Below are 20,233 nucleotides of genomic sequence, written 5' to 3' on the forward strand. Positions count from 1 at the left end.
ATATGTTCCTTTATGCATGTGCTTGATTTTCTTTTACCCTGGTGATACTAGTGATGGAAGTACAATGGATCAAGAATATGGCCCTGCTTATACACCTCAAACTCACACTTCTTTTGGGATGCCTCCAAGCAGCGCACCTCCTAGTAATGGTGGAGCAGGAATTCTTCCTTCTCCGTCTACTCCTAGGTTTCCGACTCCAAGGACTCCAAGGACTCCACGGACTCCTCGTGGGGCTGGTGGACCTGCTAGTGCCCAAGGTTCAGTGAAATATGAAAATTCAGACTTGTATTCACCAGCTTCCACCCCATCCACGTGCAGACCTCTTAATTCTGTTGAACCTGCAACTGTTCCTTCCATCCCTGAAGCACACAGTCTCTATGTAAACCTCATTCTTTCAGAGTCAGTTATGAATTTGTTTAAAGACTGTAACTTTGATAGTTGCTGTATCTGTGTCTGCAACATGAATATCAAAGGTGCCGATGTTGGAGTTTACATTCCAGATCCCACCCAGGAAGCACAGTATAGGTGTACCTGTGGCTTCAGTGCTGTCATGAACAGAAAATTTGGAAACAATTCAGGATTGTTTCTTGAAGATGAATTGGATATCATAGGACGCAACACAGAATGTGGCAAAGAAGCAGAAAAATGTTTTGAAGCTCTCAGGGCTACTTCTGCTGAACACGTTAATGGAGGACTAAAGGAATCTGAAAAATTGCCTGATGAGTTGATATTATTGCTACAAGATCAATGCACTAATTTATTTTCACCCTTTGGAGCAGCAGACCAAGACCCTTTTCCCAAAATTGGTGTCATTAGCAATTGGGTACGTGTTGAAGAGCGGGACTGTTGCAATGACTGCTACCTTGCGTTAGAACATGGGCGTCAGTTCATGGATAACATGTCAGGAGGAAAAGTTGATGAAGCGCTTGTGAAAAGTTCGTGCTTACACCCCTGGTCCAAGAGAAATGGTATGTTAAAGGGATAATTTTTCTTTTCCTTTAGATGTATGGCTTTGCTTTCTTAGGAAAAATTATTAAAGGTCAATTTCATAAAATGCAGATTAGAAGAAAGTATTTGCAGTTTCTCATATAGTTATAGAGACACTTAAATTTGGACTTAAAACTCCTTTAAGAATGATATTTTTAAAGGGAGAATTTCCTACCTGTTTAGTTTAATTTCATCAATAAAAGTATGGTTATTGTAAACCTATAATTATGTACTTACGTGGAAGTATAAATGGTACTTTGCACATGTTAATTAGCAGAAACTTGCTAGATGTCTGCATTATTCAACATTCTTTCACTCATTATTTATGGAGCGCCTAGTATGTGCTAGGCATTGTCCTTTTATAAAGCAGTGTCGAACAAAGCCAACATACGAGGCCTGTCCAGAAAGTATCCAGCCACATACTATGAAAAAGAGACATTGTATGTAGGAATATTTTCTTAATTTCTCATTCTGATTTTTTTTGCTATAGAAATGCAACAGATTTTGCATATTGAATTTGTACCTTGCAGCTTTGCATATTACAGTTTTTTGGTGGAAATTTTAGGGTTTTCTATATGTAAAATGTCAAGCAGATGCTTAATCTTCTCTACCTGTTGTTTCTTGTTATCTTAAAATTTTATTTCTTTGTGTTGGCAGAGCAATTCTTATTTACTTTTTTTTATCGTTGTAGATGTGAGTATGCAGTGCTCACAGGATATACTTCGAATGCTCCTCTCTCTTCAGCCAGTTCTTCAGGATGCTATTCAGAAAAAAAGAACAGTAAGGCCTTGGGGGGTTCAAGGTCCTCTCACTTGGCAACAATTTCATAAAATGGCTGGGCGAGGCTCTTATGGTAAGTAATTTATAGTATGTATATTGAATAATTTTACATTAGTCCTCAGTTTCTATACCCAACTTGAATAAGCACAATTGTTTTCTTTAAATATTTTTGTGGCATATGCTTGACTGAAGGCAGTGTAGTCATTCCTAGCCTTTCTGACTTTCAGCACTGCCAGCATCAGTTTACTGGGTTCTCCACTCCATTTCAGAGAACAGCTTTGCTTAGGTCTGTTTTCACATACTGGACTGACCAGTAAGCTTTTATGTGTAAAGAGTTGTCCTGTCGAAATTTTTTTTTAAAAAGACTGAACACCACTTTTGTTGTAAGTCATCATTTTACAAAACTGAATGAAAAATGGAGTAACAAGAACAGGTAGTACTAGTGATTAAAGTTCTCAGGATCTCATTTTAAAAAAAGACAAATTTGTTAGTTGTGACAAGAATAGCAAATGAATGCTCTCATTATAGTATGTGCACAGTAGGTTTATGGTCAACTGTAATAAAAGAGACCGTTAAAAATTTAACTGTTGAAGATTGGCTCTGAAAGGTGGGATGTAATTGGATCTTTTAAAATATATCTGGAATAATAGTCCTTGACATTGAAATCTCCGACTTCTGTTCATGATTTTAGAATGCTTATGTCCAGAAGTAGTAGATTTACCCATATTTTCCCTTTTTTAAATTAATGGTTAAATAATTTCTGTCTCATAAAAAACTTGACATTCAGTAAAAAATACAGGTTCATTATAATATTTTGATACTATTTTTAAAACCAAAGTAGTAGACACACACATAATGCATGCCTGCAGTTTTTTCTGATTGGTACACATGATATTATTTTTACCAGTCTATTGTTTATGGACACATGGATTGTTTCCATTATTATCATTACAACTATATTTCTATAATTCAAATATCCCTGGCTTAAAGCACATGTGAATTTTTTTAAATGTTCCAAATTACTCTAATAGTAATATAAACTCCCACTAGTAAAATGCCTCTGTCCTTAAACTCTTAACAGGCAGGGTGCTGAGTAGGTGAGTGAAAATGGTTGTTTCATTATAGTTTGGTAGATAGAACAGTATAGACTGTGAGGAAAGACTTCCTGGTTTCTTATCCCACTTGTTCCACTCTTTGTATGATACGGGACCAGTAGCTTAGCTTTTCCATTCCTGCTTTTTCATCTCTAAGATGAGATTAATATTAGTATCTGCTTTATATGTTTTTTGTGAGGATTATATGAGTTAATAAAAATAAAGATCGTTGAGTAGTAGTACCTAGCATATAGTAAATGTTATAATTGCCATTATTTTTAATTGCTTTGTCATGAGATTGAGCGTCTCTTTATGTGTAAGAGGTATTTCTATTTCTGTGAACTTTGTTCATATCCTTTACCCATTTTTCTATTAGGTTTTTGGTCATTTTCTTATGGATTTATAGGTCCCTTTTATATGGTAAGGATATTAATCTTTTTTTCATACGCATTGCAAATCATTTTTCCAATTTGTTGTTAATTATTTGACTTTGTCTATTGTTTTTGGGTTTTTTTGGTACCAAAATTTAAAATTTATATAGTGTTTAAATGGATAGGTTTTATGTTATACTTAGAAAGGTTTTCCGCAGTCCAAATTTATTTAAAATGAAACTCCCCTCCTGTGTTTTCTTTTAAACTTCTAAGTTTTTTATTGAAATTAATTTTTTGCATTTAAATGAAGGTATAAGTCAAATATTTTATAAAGAACATTTAGTGAATTCCTAACTGGAAAAGTCTCAATCACTGGCCTTAAGTATTTTTGTCTTTAAAAAAATATTTTTAGTACTAATAATGACTTCAGTAACTTTTGACATTTAAGTAAAAAGACATGTACTGCATTTAAATGTTTTCCTAAAATATATCTTTATTATTTAGGAACTGATGAATCTCCAGAACCACTGCCAATCCCCACATTTTTGTTGAGTTATGATTATGATTTTCTGGTGCTTTCTCCATTTGCTCTCCCTTACTGGGAGAGACTTATGCTGGAACCCTATGGATCTCAAAGAGACATCGCCTATGTTGTACTATGTCCAGAAAATGAAGCTTTGTTAAATGGAGCCAAAAGCTTTTTTAGAGATCTTACTGCAATATATGAGGTAGGTGTTTAAAAAATGGTGGCATTTTAAAACTACCTTATATGCATGTTTATATATAAATTATACTGAGCAGTTCAGTTGATTAGGACAGAATAGTATGATGTCAACTTCTTGGAAGTCAGACGTTTACTTCTTGTACTAGCCAGTTACATTCTTTAGGGCATTTGACCCAGACCCTTTTTTAGACGTGTGTGCCATGGGTCTTGATGGAACTTCCCATACTAAGGGGTTGGAAAATTGAGAGCAGGTATGTCCCATTTAACATAATTTTTTTCTAAAATGAAGGGTAGAATTATTAAATAGCCAAGGAAATTACATTTATAAAAATTCTAGTACTGATTCTCTAGGATCTCTGGTACTAACACTAGGCCTCAACTTTCCTCATACATAAAATAAAGCTATGCTAGCTCTCTGTAAAATTGTATTTCTTTTCTGAAATTCTTGACTAATCCTTTTAAGTTATAATTCTCATGTTATATCCATCACTGAATGCAGTGATTACAAATTTATAGTGCTATGGGACATAAAGTCTTAATTCCTTACTTTATACCTTCCTTTTCCTTTAAATGCAAATCCATTCTTTAAAATTTAATTTCTTTCACAATCTGAATTGTTATGGCTTATAAATGTTCTATTTAATTACAAGTTTATCTGTAGTATGTTTTATAAAAATAAGTGTTTCCTAAAGACTGTTATTTGGAACACTAGTCCTGCAAAATCTTCCCCAGAAAAAAACTTCCATAGTTAAATAAATTTGAGGAAGCATTGTATATTATATTACCTTATAGATTCACTATTCATAATAGATTTTTAGAGCCTTTGAAAGTCTTACAGGAAAGAAATCCTAAATTTTCTTATTTCAGTATGGCAAACTTATTTGCTGTTGGGCTTCTTTCAACAAACATCAGTACACTGAATTGGAGGGAGAGCTAGAAAATACATAGTGTATTTATAGATCAATTTTTCTTTTGATGTTGATTAAGGACATGTACTTATATAGGTGACTTGGGATAGATGAACAGCCTAAAATGACTTCATTTTTATGCTCACTTAATTTTGTATTCTTCAAGTCACATGGTTCTAGTGCCATTATTATTATCTAAGTGTTCTACTTCATTGGAGATATTTTAATTTTAAAAGAAGTTTAATGGCTTTCTAAGGTAAAAAGGTAATAGATCTGTGATATCATTTCACCCTTGATATTTTTATCTCAAATGTTACTTATGAGTGATAAAGCTTATTTTTTTTCGGAGATTTTATTTATTTGTTTTTAGGGGGTTAGGGGGAGGGAAAGAGAGGGAGAGAAACATCAGTGTGTGGTTGCCTCTTGCACACCCTCAACTGGGTTCCTGACCCACAACCCAGGCATGTGCCCTGACTTGGAATTGAACCGGCAATCCTTTGGTTTACTGGCTGGCATTCAGTCCACTGAGCCATACCACCCAGGGCAAAGCTTTTTAAAATATCTTAAATGCTTTATTTTATAAAGTGCACTCATCTACTAATTTCACTAATTCTGCTTTCTATGTGTATATTTGTAGTCCTGTCGATTAGGTCAACATAGACCTGTTTCTCGACTGTTGACAGATGGGATCATGAGAGTTGGATCTACTGCATCAAAGAAACTATCAGAAAAATTGGTAGCAGAATGGTTTTCTCAGGCAGCTGATGGTAACAATGAAGCATTTTCTAAACTCAAGCTTTATGCACAAGTCTGCAGATATGACCTAGGTATTGAATTTGCATTTATTATATAAGGCCAGTGTTAGAAAAATATGGCTCAGTACAACAGCTGTTTTTGTAAATAAAATTTTATTGGAACACAGCATGCTCATTTATTTACATATTGTCCGTGGCTGCCTTGTGCTACATGATCAGACCTGAGTAGCTCTAATAGAGACTGTGACCTGCAAAGTCCAAAGTATTACCATCTGACCCTTTATAGAAAATTTGCTGATCCTTGCAATAGGGATCTCATCAAGTAGAAAGAAATTGTGAATTATAAACAATTTTCTGTTGCTTCTGTAGGATCAGATGAATTTGTGTTTTTATTTAAGTTTATTAAGATTCTTGATTGTTAATTGTTTAGTGATAAAATAACTTGTAGTTACCTCTACAACATGAAGAAACACTTTGTTGGAACTAAGAAAATGACAGCTATTTAAGAGTTGTTCTTAACACTTGGTTTAATCAAAAAAAGATACAGAACCAAAATATTTTTTAAGTATATTTTATTGATTATGCTATTACAGTTTTCCTTTTCCCTTCCTCTGCTTGGTACCTCCCTTCCCTCCAGCAGTCCCCTCCCTTAGTTCATGTCAGTGGGTCATACATATAAGTTCTTTGGCTTTTCCATTTCCTTTACTATTCTTAGCATCCCTATTTTGCACCTACCAGTTACACTTCCTGTACCTTTCCTCCATTCTACCCTTTCCCCCTCCCTGCTGATAACCCTGCATGTAGTCTCCATATCTATCATTCTGTTCCTGTTCTAGTTGTTTGCTTAGTTTTTGTTTTTTAGATTCAGTTGTTGATAGTTGTGAGCTTCTTGTCATTTTACTGTTCACAGTTTTGATTTTCTTTTTCTTAAATAAGTCCCTTTAACATTTGTAAGGGCTTGCTGATGAGGAACTCCTTTAGCTTTACCTTGTCTGGGAAGCACTTTATCTGCCCTTCCATTCTAAATGATAGGTTTGCCGAATAGAGTAATCTTGGTTGTAGGTCCTTGCTTTTCATCACATTGAATCCTTCTTGCCAGTCCCTTCTTGCCTGCAGAGTTTCTTTTGAGAAATCAGCTGATAGTCTTATAGGCACCCCTTTGTAAGAAACTGCTTTTCTCTTGCTGCTTTTAAGATTCTCTTTATCTTTAGTCTTTGGCATTTTAATTATTATGAGTCTTGGTGTGGTCCTCTTTGGGTCTAACTTGTTTGGGACTCTCTGTGCTTTCTGGACTTGTATGTCTTATTTCCTTCTCCAAATTAGGGAAGTTTTCTTTCATTATTTTTTCAAATAAGTTTTCAATTTCTTGCTCTTCCTCTTCTCCTTCTGGCATCCCTGTGGATGTTGGCACTTTTGGAGATGTCCCAGTCTTCTTATTCTCTCCTCGTATTTTTGAATTCTTATTTCTTCTTTCTGTTCTGGTTGAACGTTTATTTCTCCTTATGTTCCAATTCATTGATTTGAACCCCGGCTTTCTTCCCTTCACTGTTGGTTCCCTGTGGATTTTTCTCTATTTCACTTAGTGTAGCCTTCATTTCTTCCCTTATGTGTTTGCCATACTCAACGAGTTCTCTGAGCATCTTTATCACCAGTGTTTGGAACTGTGCATCTGATAGGTTGTCTAATCTCCATTTTGTTTAGTTCTTTTTCTGGGGCTTTGATCTATTCTTTCATTTGGGCCATATTTCTTTGTCTCCTCAATTTGGCCATCTCCCTGTGTTTGTTTCTGTGTATTAGGTAGAGCTGCTTTGACTCCCTGTCTTGGCGCACCTGTTACATTGTAAGGGGAAGAGCTTTAGATATTTGTCAGTGCAGGGCAACCTATTTCATCACTTTGTGGTGCTGTATATGGGGGAAGGGTCAGAGAGGGCACAGTACTGCTTACTTGGCAGTTGCCCCTTTTCTAGTTACTTCACCCACTTCCTGCATGTGACTGGCACCCCTGAGCTGCAGCCCTCGTGGTGATTCCCAGAGTAGAATGTTCTAGGATCACGGGGACCCTCTAAATAGACTCTCCTGAGGGACTGGCAGTTTCTTACACCACCCCAATCTCCACTGGTTTTCACAGCCAGGAACTATGAGACTTTATTTTCCTGGTACTGGAACCCTTGGCTGCATGGTGTGCCCTGTGGCTGGGATCACTTCCCAGGTGTCCCTCTTGGCTTTTATCCACCACACGTGAATGTGGGACTGCCCAATCTGCCAGCCACCACCCCTACCTTGCCACCACCACCACACCAAGTCCTCTCCGCCCCAGTCCCCATCTCCGCCTCCCCTATCTGTCTGGATGAATTTTTCCTCTTTAAATCCTTGGTTGTCAAACTTCCATATAGTTTGATTTGGGGGGCAATTTTTGGGGGGGTTTGTTTTGAGATTAGTTGTGATCCTTCTATGATTGTGTGAGGAGGCGAAGTGTGTCCATCTGTGCCTCCATCTTGGCTGGAAGTTAGAACCAAAATGTTGTATCTCTTTAGACATTTCTCTGATTTGAACTTCATGATAACATTTCTTGTTTTATATCTAATCAGCTCCCAGTATAGTCAATATTTATTTAACTTGTGATTTAGGAAATCTTTGAATGGTTTGATAAAAATTTTCTAGATGGTGTTATTTACATTTAATTAATTATGCCTAGGAACTAGAATTTTATTATACTTCCATAGAAACAATTTTTTAAATTTTGCGTGAAAATGCTGGTTTACCTTTGTAATTATATTCAAAATCTGTTTCTTCAGTTTTTAAGAAAATAGAAAGCTAATATGTGTTACACTCTTAGCCAGCAACTTAGGGAGGGCAATCAACAAAAAAACATCAGCTAGATATTATTATTCACATAGTTGAGTAAATGAAGAACCAGTTGGTAAAATAAAGAATTAAATACCCTGCCTGTTTTTGTTATCTTTAGGTCCATATCTTGCTTCCCAGCCGTTGGACAGCTCTCTACTTTCTCAGCCAAATTTTGTTGTCCCTACAAGTCAGTCTTTGATTACTCCACCTCAGATGACAAATACTGGAAATGCTAATACTCCATCTGCTACCTTAGCATCTTCAGTGAGCAGCACTATGACAATGACTTCAGGTGTTACCATGTCTTCTTCAGTTGCCACAGCTAATTCAACTTTGACTACAACTTCAACTTCATCTTCATCATCCTCCAACTTGAATAGTGGAGTATCATCAAATAAGCTATCTTCATTTCCACCTTTTAACAGTATGAACAGTAGTGGTACGGGATCCATTTCTACACAAACGAGTACAGTTCAGAATGGCCAGCTCGGAGGGCAACAGTCATCAGCTCTACAGACAGCTGGGATTTCTGGAGAGTCATCTTCTCTTCTCACTCAGCCACATCCCGATGTATCTGAAAGGTGCTTCTAAATATACAAATTTTGCAGAAATATAAGTACATGATGCTTTTGTCTGGATAAGAAAGTCATTGTGAATGAACAAAAAGAGCTTTTTGGTCTTGTCCTTAAAATTTGGTTTTACAGTGTTTAATATTTTACTTACAAAATTATGATGAAGACTACTCTTTAAGTCTTTATCACAGAATACTAGAATCTCAGGCTGGGAGTTAAGATCTTGAAAGCCATTCAGTCCAACTATCCCATGATGTTTGAATCTGTTCTGTGACATGACTGTCAAATAGATTGGCCTATGAAAATCACTCCAGTGATCTAGAAAGTCATTATTGAACTGACCTGTTCAAAGGCTTATAGTCACACCAAGATTTAAACCTCAGCTCTGCCATTTACTGGCTTTGTGACTTCAGGAAAGCTACCTCACCTTTCTGAGACTGTTTCCTTATCTGTAAAACGGGAGCAATAGGGTATAATGCGCGTTACGTGCTTTACACAGACTTCCAGACGCTCGGGTTAGTTGTGGCAACAGTGATGACGGCAGCTCTCCTCATTCCTTTGGGAAGGAGGTATTGACTGGGCTTCCCTTTTGATTTATAGGTTAGGTTAGCCTGGGCATGGTTATAGCTTTCAGCTACCCAGGCACAGTTTTGATCAAAGTTACACTCGTTTATGTGAGTAAAAACAAACTAATAATTACCCATATTCATTCATCTTGAATATCTCAGTATATTTGGCATTAAAAAAAAATCATATCACCATCAAAGAATGAATCTTACTGACCTTTGAAATTATTAAATATGAAATGAATGTGTATATCTAAAAATGTAGTGGAACATTGACTAATTTTGGAAACCTGATTTCTTTCTAGTCTAGCTCTGCTTCTAGCCAGTTTTGTGATTTGGGCAGCTCATTTAACCTATTTTTGTCTCAGTTTTATCACCAAAGCACTAAGCGCTCTAGTATTCTAAGACTGTATGGGTCTAATGAATTCTTTTTTTAAATGCAAGACCTCAACACAAAAGTCTTTTCTGTACACCATGAAATCGTACATATAGTGCTTGTAGTCCTCTTAGAAGAGAAGGAGATGTCCTTCATTTTTAGAAAGGCTCTCTGACGTGGTGAGGTATTAAAGACCTGCTTTGATGCTATGTCAAGAAAGCTATAATACAGCTGTTTTCCTAACTATCTTATTTCTACTCTACCTTGAATTTTAGCACGATGGATCGGGATAAAGTGGGTGTCCCCACAGATGGTGACTCACATGCAGTCACTTACCCACCTGCAATTGTTGTTTATATAATTGATCCTTTTACATATGGAAATAAAGATGAGAGCACTAATTCTTCTAATGTGTGGACTCTGGGGCTACTTCGATGCTTTCTGGAAATGGTCCAGACTCTTCCTCCTCATATGAAGAATATTGTTTCTGTACAGGTAAGAGTAATAAATATTGCAGATAAAATTTATATAAAACAGTTGGATTTTGACAGAAGTTTCAAAGATATTAGTTTGTGTCTAACTTGATTTTCTAAAAGCCAGGTTCTATTATATTGATTTTATTTTAAGTGATACTATACTAGAAATCTTAGAGAGCTTCTAAACAATAGACTTTGCATTTATATCACAGTAATAATGGAAAATAAAATAACCACTGTAATAATGGAAAACAAAGATTGCAATAAGTACATTAATGTTTCTCCCATGTTACCTTTATGTAAACTAGTTTTTAAATTCATAAACTGAAATACAAAACTAGAGTACAGACTTATGTAAGCTATAAGAGTTCTAAATAAGACAGGTTGCAAATAAAAGTAGAAAGAAGTTAACCATATTAAGTTATTTGCAGACATTTTGAATTATTTCTTTATAGAATACAGTAGTCAATAGCAATATGAATATAACTGCTGTATAGAAATTTTTGTAGGTTTTTACATAGCTCATTGATAAAATTTACTGTTAAAATACTATAGAATTCTTAAGCTTACCACTTTAATTTGGTTTTGTTAAATTTTCTGGTAAAAGTTTTTAGAGTTTTAAAGCCACAGTCCTTTTTATTCTCTTGTTAAAACTTTAACATTTGTAATATTTGCCTATAATTCTTAGATTGTTCCTTGTCAGTACCTGTTGCAACCTGTGAAGCATGAAGATAGACAAATCTTTACCCAGCATTTAAAGTCCCTGGCTTTTTCGGTCTTTACCCAGTGTCGGAGAACCCTTCCAACATCAACCAATGTGAAAACATTGACTGGGTTTGGTCCAGGTTTAGCCATGGAAACTGCTCTTAAAAGTCCTGATGTAAGTATGTTTTCCATGATCAGAGTTATTGAAAAACTCCTAATTTTATGATCATAAACAAAACTTAAGTGCAGTTCTCTGTTTAGCTCTCAATTTCCAATTATTTTATAACTGGGTAGAGATAATATATCACATTTTCAATATGATTGTGTATACCATAATGCCTTAATTTTTTGTTTTACAGAGACCAGAGTGTATTAGACTTTATACACCTCCTTTTATTCTGGCTCCAGTGAAGGATAAACAGACAGAGCTAGGAGAAACGTTTGGAGAAGCTGGGCAGAAATACAATGTTCTTTTCGTGGGTTACTGTTTATCACATGATCAAAGATGGATTCTTGCTTCTTGCACAGATCTATATGGAGAACTTTTAGAAACTTGTATCATTAACATCGATGTTCCAAATAGGTACTTGTATTCCTTAAATGTATCATTATTTCATCCCATTTTTAAAAATTCATACACAGACACAATTACGATTTACTCTTAATAGAAAACTGTTTTTGAAACTCATGTACATTAAACTTAAGTTTTGGGATTGTGAGTATTCTCACCTTTTTGTAGTGAATATATTGTATAATTAAGAGACTTAAAAGTAATTTTATTGAGACTTATGGTCAAGATAGCAGCATTGGTAAACATAGCTCACCTCCTCACACAACCATATCAAAATTACAACTAAAATACAGAACAGACATCACTCATAATGATCAGAAATCGAGTTGAATGGAAGCCTGACAATTATGGAAGTAAACCACATCCATCCAGGCTGGTAGGAGGGGTGGAGATGTGGAACAGGCTGGTCCCAATTCCACATGTGGTGGGTAAAAATTCAGGAGGGATATCCCGGGAGCAAGGAGCCCACCCTCACACCAGGCCTCCCAGCCCAGGAATCCAGTGCCAGGAAGGTAAGTCTGCATAACTTCTGGCTGTAAAAACCAGCAGGAATCGAGCTGGTGAAGGAAACTACTGGAGTCCCAAAGAACCCACACACAGATTGACTCAGACTCACTGCCTCTGAGCTCCAGCAACGGGGTAGCAGCTTGAAAGGCACCAGTGGCATACAGAGAGGAATTGAAATGTCTGGCATCAAGGAGGGAGATGGGGGACAGCTTTCTCTCAGACAGAAAGACAAACAGAGGCCATTGTCCCTTTTTTGAGCCCTCTTCCCCACAGAGCCACAGAGTTGGCAGGCAGGTGCCATATCTGAGACTCCATCAACTTGGCTAAGTTGCCTGCCTTTGAGATCCTCTGAGACTCCATCTCACCCACCTTATGGGCCCCCCACTCAAACTGGTAAATGTGACTTTTCTATATGAATGACTGGCCTTGCTCATGCTTCACAACTTCCTAAATCCTCTCAAGCAATAGCTGGTCTCAGTAAGCCCCCAGCCCCTGTACCTCTTGCTAAGTGGGCCCAGGCCTTGCACTAGCAGCAGCCAGCCAAGATTCACAGCTTGGCTTTGCCTGGGAATCTCCAAGCCCAGCACAAGTAGCAGCCATCTCAGATTGCTTTATAGCTCAGGCAGGCCCTGGGAAGAACACAAGTGGTGGCTGATCTTGGCCTGCACCACACAGGAAACCGAAGAGGCTGTGCACCCAGTGGACTACAGATCATGTGTGAACACCAGCACTCTGCCCCTGCACAGCTGATCCTCCATGGACAGCAGAGGTTGGTGGTCACTGGTCATAGGCAGTCCTTGCAGCTAACTGGCCTGGGTAAATCCCTCCCATTGACCTGCCAACAGAAATCAAGGCTCAACTGCAAGAAGAGGGTGTACTAAACCCACATGAAGGGCACACCTTGCGTACCCAGCTTGAGTGATAGGGGAGGCGATACCACTGGACTCTACAGGACACCTCTACATAGGCCATGCTACCAAGGTGGGAGTCATAGCATCTCTACCTAATACATAGAAACAAACACAGGAAGGCCGCCAAATTGAGGAGAGAAAGAAACACGGCCCAAACGGAAGAACAGATCGAAACTCCAGAAAAAGAAATAAACAGAAGGGAGATAAGGAATCTATCAGATGCAGAGTTCAAAACATTGGTTATAAGGATGCTCAAGAACTTAGCGAGGACCTCAACAGCATAAAAAAGATCCGGTCAGAAATAAAGGATACACTAACTGAAATAAAGAACAATTTACAGGGAAACAATAGTAGGGTGGATGAAGGTGAGAATCAAATCAATGATTTGGGACATAAGAGAGAAAATCAGAACAAGAAAAATGAATTTAAAAAATGAGGACAGTATAAGCAGCCTTAGGGCCAACTTTAAGAGGACCAACATTTGCATTATAGGGGTACCAAAAGGAGAAGAGAAAGAGCAAGAAATAGGAAATCTATTTGAAAAATAATGAAAGAAAAATTCCCTAATATGGTAAAGGAAATAGCCATGAAAGTCCAGGAAGCCCAGAGTCCCAAACAAGATGGATACAAAGAGGCCCACTCCAAGACATATAATAATTAAAATACCAAAGGTTAAGGATAAAGAGAAACTTGAAACGCCGTAAGAGAGAAGCAGTTACCTACAGGGGAGTTCCCATTAAGACTGTCAGATGATTTCTCAGAAGAAACTTTGTGGGCTAGAAGGGATTGGCAAGAAATAATTCAGTCTTGAAAAGTAGGTACCTACAGCCAAGATTGCTTGCTCTACTCAGCAAAGCTATCATTTAGAATTGAAGGGCAGATAAAGAGCTTCCCAGACAAGAAAAAAATAAAGGAGGTCATCACCACCAAACCGTTATTATATGAAATGTTAAAAGGACTTATTTTTAAAAAAAGACCAAAACTATGAACAATTAAATGGCAATATCTGTCAACAATTGAATTTAAAAATTAAGCAAGTAAGAACAGAGAATCATGGATATGTAGAGTGTTTTTATGGTTGCAAAGTGGGAGGGGGATATAGGAACAGGTGAGGGGATTAAGAAATACAAATAGGTAGTTACAGAATAGCCACGGGGATGTAAAATACAGCATAGGAAATGGAGTGGCCAAAGAACTTACATGCATGACCAATGGACGTAACAATGGTATGGGGATTGCCTGAGGAAGTGGGAGGGTTGGGGAAAAGGGGAGAAAAATTGGGACAAGTGTAATACCATTAACAATAAAATGTCACTTAAAAGTAATTTTGATTTGTTGCACAGCTTTCCTGTAATAAAGCTTGAAGCAATGATTTTAGCCTGAAAAACTTTTGAAACATGAAAGTAGATAGCCCTGTGCAATTTAAAAAATATATATCTATATATAGTAAAGCACCTTAGAACATTTACTCTTTTCATGTACCATCTAAGATATAGTCCTTAAATTAACTGAGTTAACTTCTACTAAAATTGTGGACTGAAAATTTTACTATTTAAATGCCAGAATGTTTTCTGAAAATAGCGAGTTTTATTTTAGAAATCTCATTAGTAATTAGATATCATGGCCATTTATTTATGAAGCCTGTAACTTAACTAATTGGTCACAACAGGTGGGCCTCATGTTGAATTATTACTTAATATACATTTGTAATAAAATGTTTCAAAGCTAGTTAATACCACCTAAGAGATCTTGAAAAGCAAGTCCTTGTAATAAGTTTTATTTTTAAGATTTGGTTCTATCCTTTACTTTTCCTATTATATTAAGGTTGTGTTCCTTTAAGTTCCAAAATTTGTTGATTATTAGGTTACAGTAGTGATGAAAAAAAGCAGAGTATTGAAACATCAATTTTTTATTTATGGTTATAAAGATTTATTATTTTATACATTTCCTTGACACAATTTTGAATTTTTTAAATGGGACAGCTGTACTAATTAAGTGAACTTTGGGATGAGTATACTTATCTGTGAAGGATGAGAAAGAGAGTAGAGAAAGAATTAGTATCACCTTTCCAATACGAAGATAGTGTTGCCATTTTGCAGAAAGTATAAGAGAATGGTTAAGAAGTCCAACTCGAGAATCACAGAGACCTGGATTCAAATCCCAACTCTGCCACTTAGTATGTGATTTTGGACCAGCTGAGGTATAGCTTACTTCCCTGCAGAATTGGATGGAAAAAGTTTTAATATCTCATAGGGTCGTTATGCTGCAATGAGGTATTACATAATTCTTGGTACACAGTGAATACTCAGTAAATGGTAGCTACTGTTGCTCAGCCAGAGTGCTTGTTTCATACTTGCCTAATAAAGGGCATGCATGCAGAAAACAACATGTTTGGTGTGAGAAGTGTGGTGGGTTTTGTTTTTTTTTTTATATTCTTCAATTTAACGTATAGATGCAAGGGTTGACAAACTTTTAACTTGTGGGCCAAAGTTGGCCACACTCATTTAAGTATTGTCTATGGCTGCTTTCATGCTGCAGCAGCAGAATTCAGTAGTTACAACACAATTTGATGGCTTACAAAACTTAAAATATTGGCCCTTTAAAGAAAAATTGTGCCTGTCTCAGGTGTAGAGCAGTATATCTGTGAATTTTGTTGGTTCACAGACAATTTTTCATTCAGAGTTGAATGTATATTTTAATGCATGTTTAAAAAAACCCACAAACTAACATCCCCCCTCCCTACCGCCCCCACTGCCCTAGGATTTTACATACATTCTTGCTTAGGACTTGTGTAAAGATTTTTAGGCATTAAAATTAAGGGACCAATTTTTACCAATTTGAACTGTTTTGAAATGTCACGTGAATTTTAGAAATATTTATGATTGTTTGTTTTATACGATAGGGCTCGTAGGAAAAAAGGGTCTGCTAGAAGATTTGGTCTACAGAAACTTTGGGAATGGTGCTTAGGACTTGTACAAATGAGTTCATTACCATGGAGAGTTGTCATCGGCCGTCTAGGAAGGATTGGTCATGGAGAATTAAAAGGTAAAATAGTGCTTCTGTTATTTAATACTTAAATTTCTTTCATGTTAATTCATAACACTGTTCAGTACACATCTAGGTATATGTACTGAATAAAATGCATAGGTGGTAAAAACTTTGTTACTGATTTTTGTTTTTATTTATATATTTTTAAAGATTTTATTTATCTTTAGAGAGAAGGGCAGGGAGGGAGAAGGAGAGGGAGAGAAACTCAATGCGTGGTTGCCTCTTGCATGCTCCCAACTGGGGACCTGGCCCATAACCCAGGCATGTTCCCTGACTGGGACTCGAACCAGCAACTGTTTGGTTCGTAGGCCAGCGCTCAGCCCACTGAGCCACACCAGCCAGGGCTGATTTTTGTTTTTAAAGAGGAACCACAGATGTCTAGGCCAAATGGCTTAATTCAAATTTCAAAAATACATTTTATAATATTAAAACTTTAATATTAGTGTCATTATTACTATTCTTTTTCCTCATTTGTCATCTCCCCCCTTTTTGCATATTATTCAACTCATCCTCTGTTCAGATACTAATTGATGTTGATGTACTTTAAAGCTAGGGTGATAAAGAATGTTAATATCACCAGTAAGACACTTTTGGCTTAATGATGACACTAATTTTAAAACCATTGTTTTAACTGTGGTTCTATAGGGTGTTAATGATGTTTCTTAGGATATTATTTAACTTTGGTTCTATAGGGTATTAATAATGGTGTTTCTTTGGTGTTAATAATGATGTTGATACAGATTGGAGCTGTTTGCTGAGTCGTCGAAACTTGCAGTCTCTAAGCAAAAGACTCAAAGACATGTGTAGAATGTGTGGTATATCTGCTGCAGACTCTCCCAGCATTCTCAGTGCTTGCTTGGTCGCGATGGAACCCCAAGGCTCTTTTGTTATTATGCCAGGTTAGCTATTCTCATTTATATCACATTTAATTCTTCCTGCACATAAATTTCTAAATTTTATGTAAAATTGATCTTCATTTATTTAAGAAAAATACCTTTCATGTTCTTTTCAGATTCTGTATCAACTGGTTCTGTATTTGGAAGAAGTACCACTCTAAACATGCAGACGTCGCAGCTAAATACCCCACAGGATACATCATGTACTCATATACTTGTGTTCCCCACTTCTGCTTCTGTGCAAGTAGCTTCAGCTACTTACACCACTGAAAATTTGGACTTAGCTTTCAATCCCAACAATGGTAGGTGAATTATTCTTCAAAGGTTTGCAAATACAAAATAAGTCATAATGATTATGGCTGATTGTAGCCTGATTAATGCCTCCCAAAACATATCCATCTCTTGTGAATGTCCCTGAAACTTGTGAATGTTTACTTAAATGGCAAAAAACAAACAAACAAAAAAACCCAACCTGCAGGTGTGATTAAATCAAGGATCTTGAGATGGAGAGATCATCTTGCCTCATGTGGGTCAGCCCTACATGCAATACGTGTACCTTATAAGAGGGAAGTTGGACCATATACAAAAGAGGAAGGCCAAGGGATTTAAACAGAGGGAAGCAAAGTCAGAAGAAAACAATGTTTACGCTGCTAACTATGAAGATGGAGTAACGGGCCATGAGCCAAGGAATACAGTTGTAGGTGCTGGAAAAGACAAGGAAACAGATTATCCTCTGAGTCCTCTAGAAAGAGCATAGCCCTTCTGGTTTCTTGATTTTGGCCTAATGACAAGCACTTTGATTTCAGCCCAATAAAACAGATTTTGGACTTTTGGACCCCGCCCAGTAAAAGAATAAATGTATGTTTTAAATCAACAGGTTTATGATAATTTGTTAAAGCAGCAACAGGAAGCTAATATAGTCATTCTTCTACTTTACTGTATCAGAACTGGTGCTATGAATTATCTCATAAATATTTACTTATTTTAAAAGACAATGTTAATTATAAATATTTGTACAGGTTTTTGTCTATGCTGTTGGGTTACCTGTACATACAGTTTGCAGCTCATGTTATATTCCTTTCTATCTTTAAAAAATACATTTTATTAATTATGCTATTAGAGTTGTTCCTATTTTTTCCCCCTTTGCCATCCCCCGACCTGGTTCCCCCATTCCCTCCAGCAGTTGCCCCTCTTAGTTCATGTCCGTGGGTCATCCATAAAGTTCTTTGACTTCTCCATTTCCTATGCTCTTCTTTACATACCCCCACCTTTTCCTTTCTTTCTTTTCTCTTCTTTTTTTTTTTTTTTAGGGAGGGGAAGAGAGGGAGAAAGAGAGGGAGCAACACATCAGTGAGTGAGAGAAACATCAATTGGTTGCCTTTTGCATGCCCTCAGCTGGGTACCTGGCACACAACCCAGGCGTATACCCTGACTGGGAATTGAACTGGCGAGCTTTCAGTTCGCGGGCTGGTGCTCAATCCACTGAGCCACACCAGCCAGGGCCCTCCTGTCTATTTTGTACCTACCAATTTGTAGATCTTAATGCCTGCATCGTTTCCCCCATTTTCCCCCTTCCCCCTCCCTGCTGATTACCCTCCAGACAATCTTCATACCCGTGATTCTGTTCCTGTTCTTGTTGTTTGGTAGTTTCCTTTTTAGATTCAGTTGTTGATAGTTGTGAGTTTGTTGTCATTTTAATGTTCATAGTTTTGATCTTGTTTTTCTTATACAAGTCCCTTTAACATTTCATATAATAATGGCTTTGTGATGATGAACTCCTTCAGCTTTACCTTTTCTGGGAAGCACTTTATCTGCCCTTCCATTCTAAATGATAACTTTGCTGGATAGAGGAATCTAGGTTGTAGGTCCTTGCTTTTCATCACTTTGAATACTTCTTACCAGTCCCGTCTAGCCTGCAAAGTTTCTTTTGAGAAATCAGCTGATAGTCTTATGGGAACTCCTTTGTAGGTAATTCTGCTTTTCTCTTGCTGCTCTAAGATTTTCTCTTTATCTTTAGTCTTTGGCATTTTATTTTATTTTTTTTTTTTATTTAATGTGTTTTATTGATTAAAATATTACATTTGTGCCCCTTTCCCTTCCCTCTGCTCCCCTCCACCCGGTGGCCCCCTCCCTCCAGTTGTCCCCCCCTTTTAGATTATGTCCATTAGTTGTGCTTACAGTTCCTCCCAACCTCTCTCCGTCTATTCCATTCCCTCCTACCATGATCCCCAATTCCTATATCATCTCCCTCCCTCTCCCCACTCCCCCTCCCTGTTGGCCTCCCCCCACTATGTTTCCCTTACCCACAGTTCCTTTTCCATTCTCGTTGCCTGTTTCGTTTGCCTTTGTTTCATCTCCCTAGCTTCTGTTTTTTAAACCAGTCCCTTTAACTTCTCATATAACAGTGGTTTGGATCTAATGAACTCTTTCAGTTTTATTTTGTCCTGGAAACACTTTCTCTGTCCTTCTATTCTGAATGACAATTTCGCTGGATAGAGTATTCGTGGTTGTAGGTTTTGGATTTTCATTACTTTGAATATTTCTTGCCAGTCCCTTCTTGTCTGTAGGGTTTCCCTTGAGAAGTCAGCTGATAGTCTAATTGGGACCCCTTTGTACATAATTCTTTTCTTCTCTCTTGCTGCTTTTAAGATTCTCTCTTTATCTTTAATTTTTGACATTTTGATTATAATGTGTCTTGGAGTGGTTCTCCCTGGGTCCAGTCTCTTGGGAACTCTCCTTGCTTCCTGGATCTGCAAGTCTATTCCCTTCCCCAAGTCTGGGAAGTTCTCCTTTATTATATTTTCACTCAATTTTTCAAGTTCTAGTTCATCTTCCTCATTCTCTGGCAAACCAATGATTCTTATGTTGGGCCTTTTATAGCTGTCCCAGAGGTTTCTGATCCTCTCATTGTTGCTTGCCATTTCCTCTCGCTGCATTGGTTGACTGCTTGTTCCTTCTCCATATTCCAGTTTGTTGAAATGGACTCTGGATTCCTCACCATCTGTCTCGTATGTGGTTTTGTTCCTTTCGTTATGAAAGTTTTTCGCTTCTTTCATATCTTTTTCCTGCTCTTTTGTGAATTCTGTAAGCCACCTGATAACAATGGCCCAGAACTGAGCCTCTGACAGGTTTCTTATCT

The 20,233-nt window shown here is 37.1% G+C and overlaps 1 protein-coding gene across 1 annotated transcript in view; it reads left to right on the top strand.

The window, feature by feature from the left end:
• The window catches only part of MED13 (mediator complex subunit 13), a 94,158-nt gene that overhangs the window by 62,707 nt on the left and 11,218 nt on the right, over nucleotides 1–20,233 (top strand). Inside the window, exons 16-26 of the mRNA XM_090257652.1 lie at nucleotides 52–968; nucleotides 1,679–1,840; nucleotides 3,737–3,960; nucleotides 5,502–5,691; nucleotides 8,585–9,047; nucleotides 10,256–10,475; nucleotides 11,145–11,336; nucleotides 11,521–11,744; nucleotides 16,053–16,195; nucleotides 16,939–17,097; nucleotides 17,211–17,396. Of these exons, the coding sequence (XP_090113778.1) occupies nucleotides 52–968; nucleotides 1,679–1,840; nucleotides 3,737–3,960; nucleotides 5,502–5,691; nucleotides 8,585–9,047; nucleotides 10,256–10,475; nucleotides 11,145–11,336; nucleotides 11,521–11,744; nucleotides 16,053–16,195; nucleotides 16,939–17,097; nucleotides 17,211–17,396 (3,080 nt within the window). The remainder of the gene's footprint in view (nucleotides 1–51; nucleotides 969–1,678; nucleotides 1,841–3,736; nucleotides 3,961–5,501; nucleotides 5,692–8,584; nucleotides 9,048–10,255; nucleotides 10,476–11,144; nucleotides 11,337–11,520; nucleotides 11,745–16,052; nucleotides 16,196–16,938; nucleotides 17,098–17,210; nucleotides 17,397–20,233) is intronic.

Source organism: Furipterus horrens, unplaced genomic scaffold (genome assembly GCF_987537825.1).
Source record: "Furipterus horrens unplaced genomic scaffold, mFurHor1.1.pri manual_scaffold_11, whole genome shotgun sequence".
Classification (NCBI taxonomy): Eukaryota; Metazoa; Chordata; class Mammalia; order Chiroptera; family Furipteridae; genus Furipterus; species Furipterus horrens.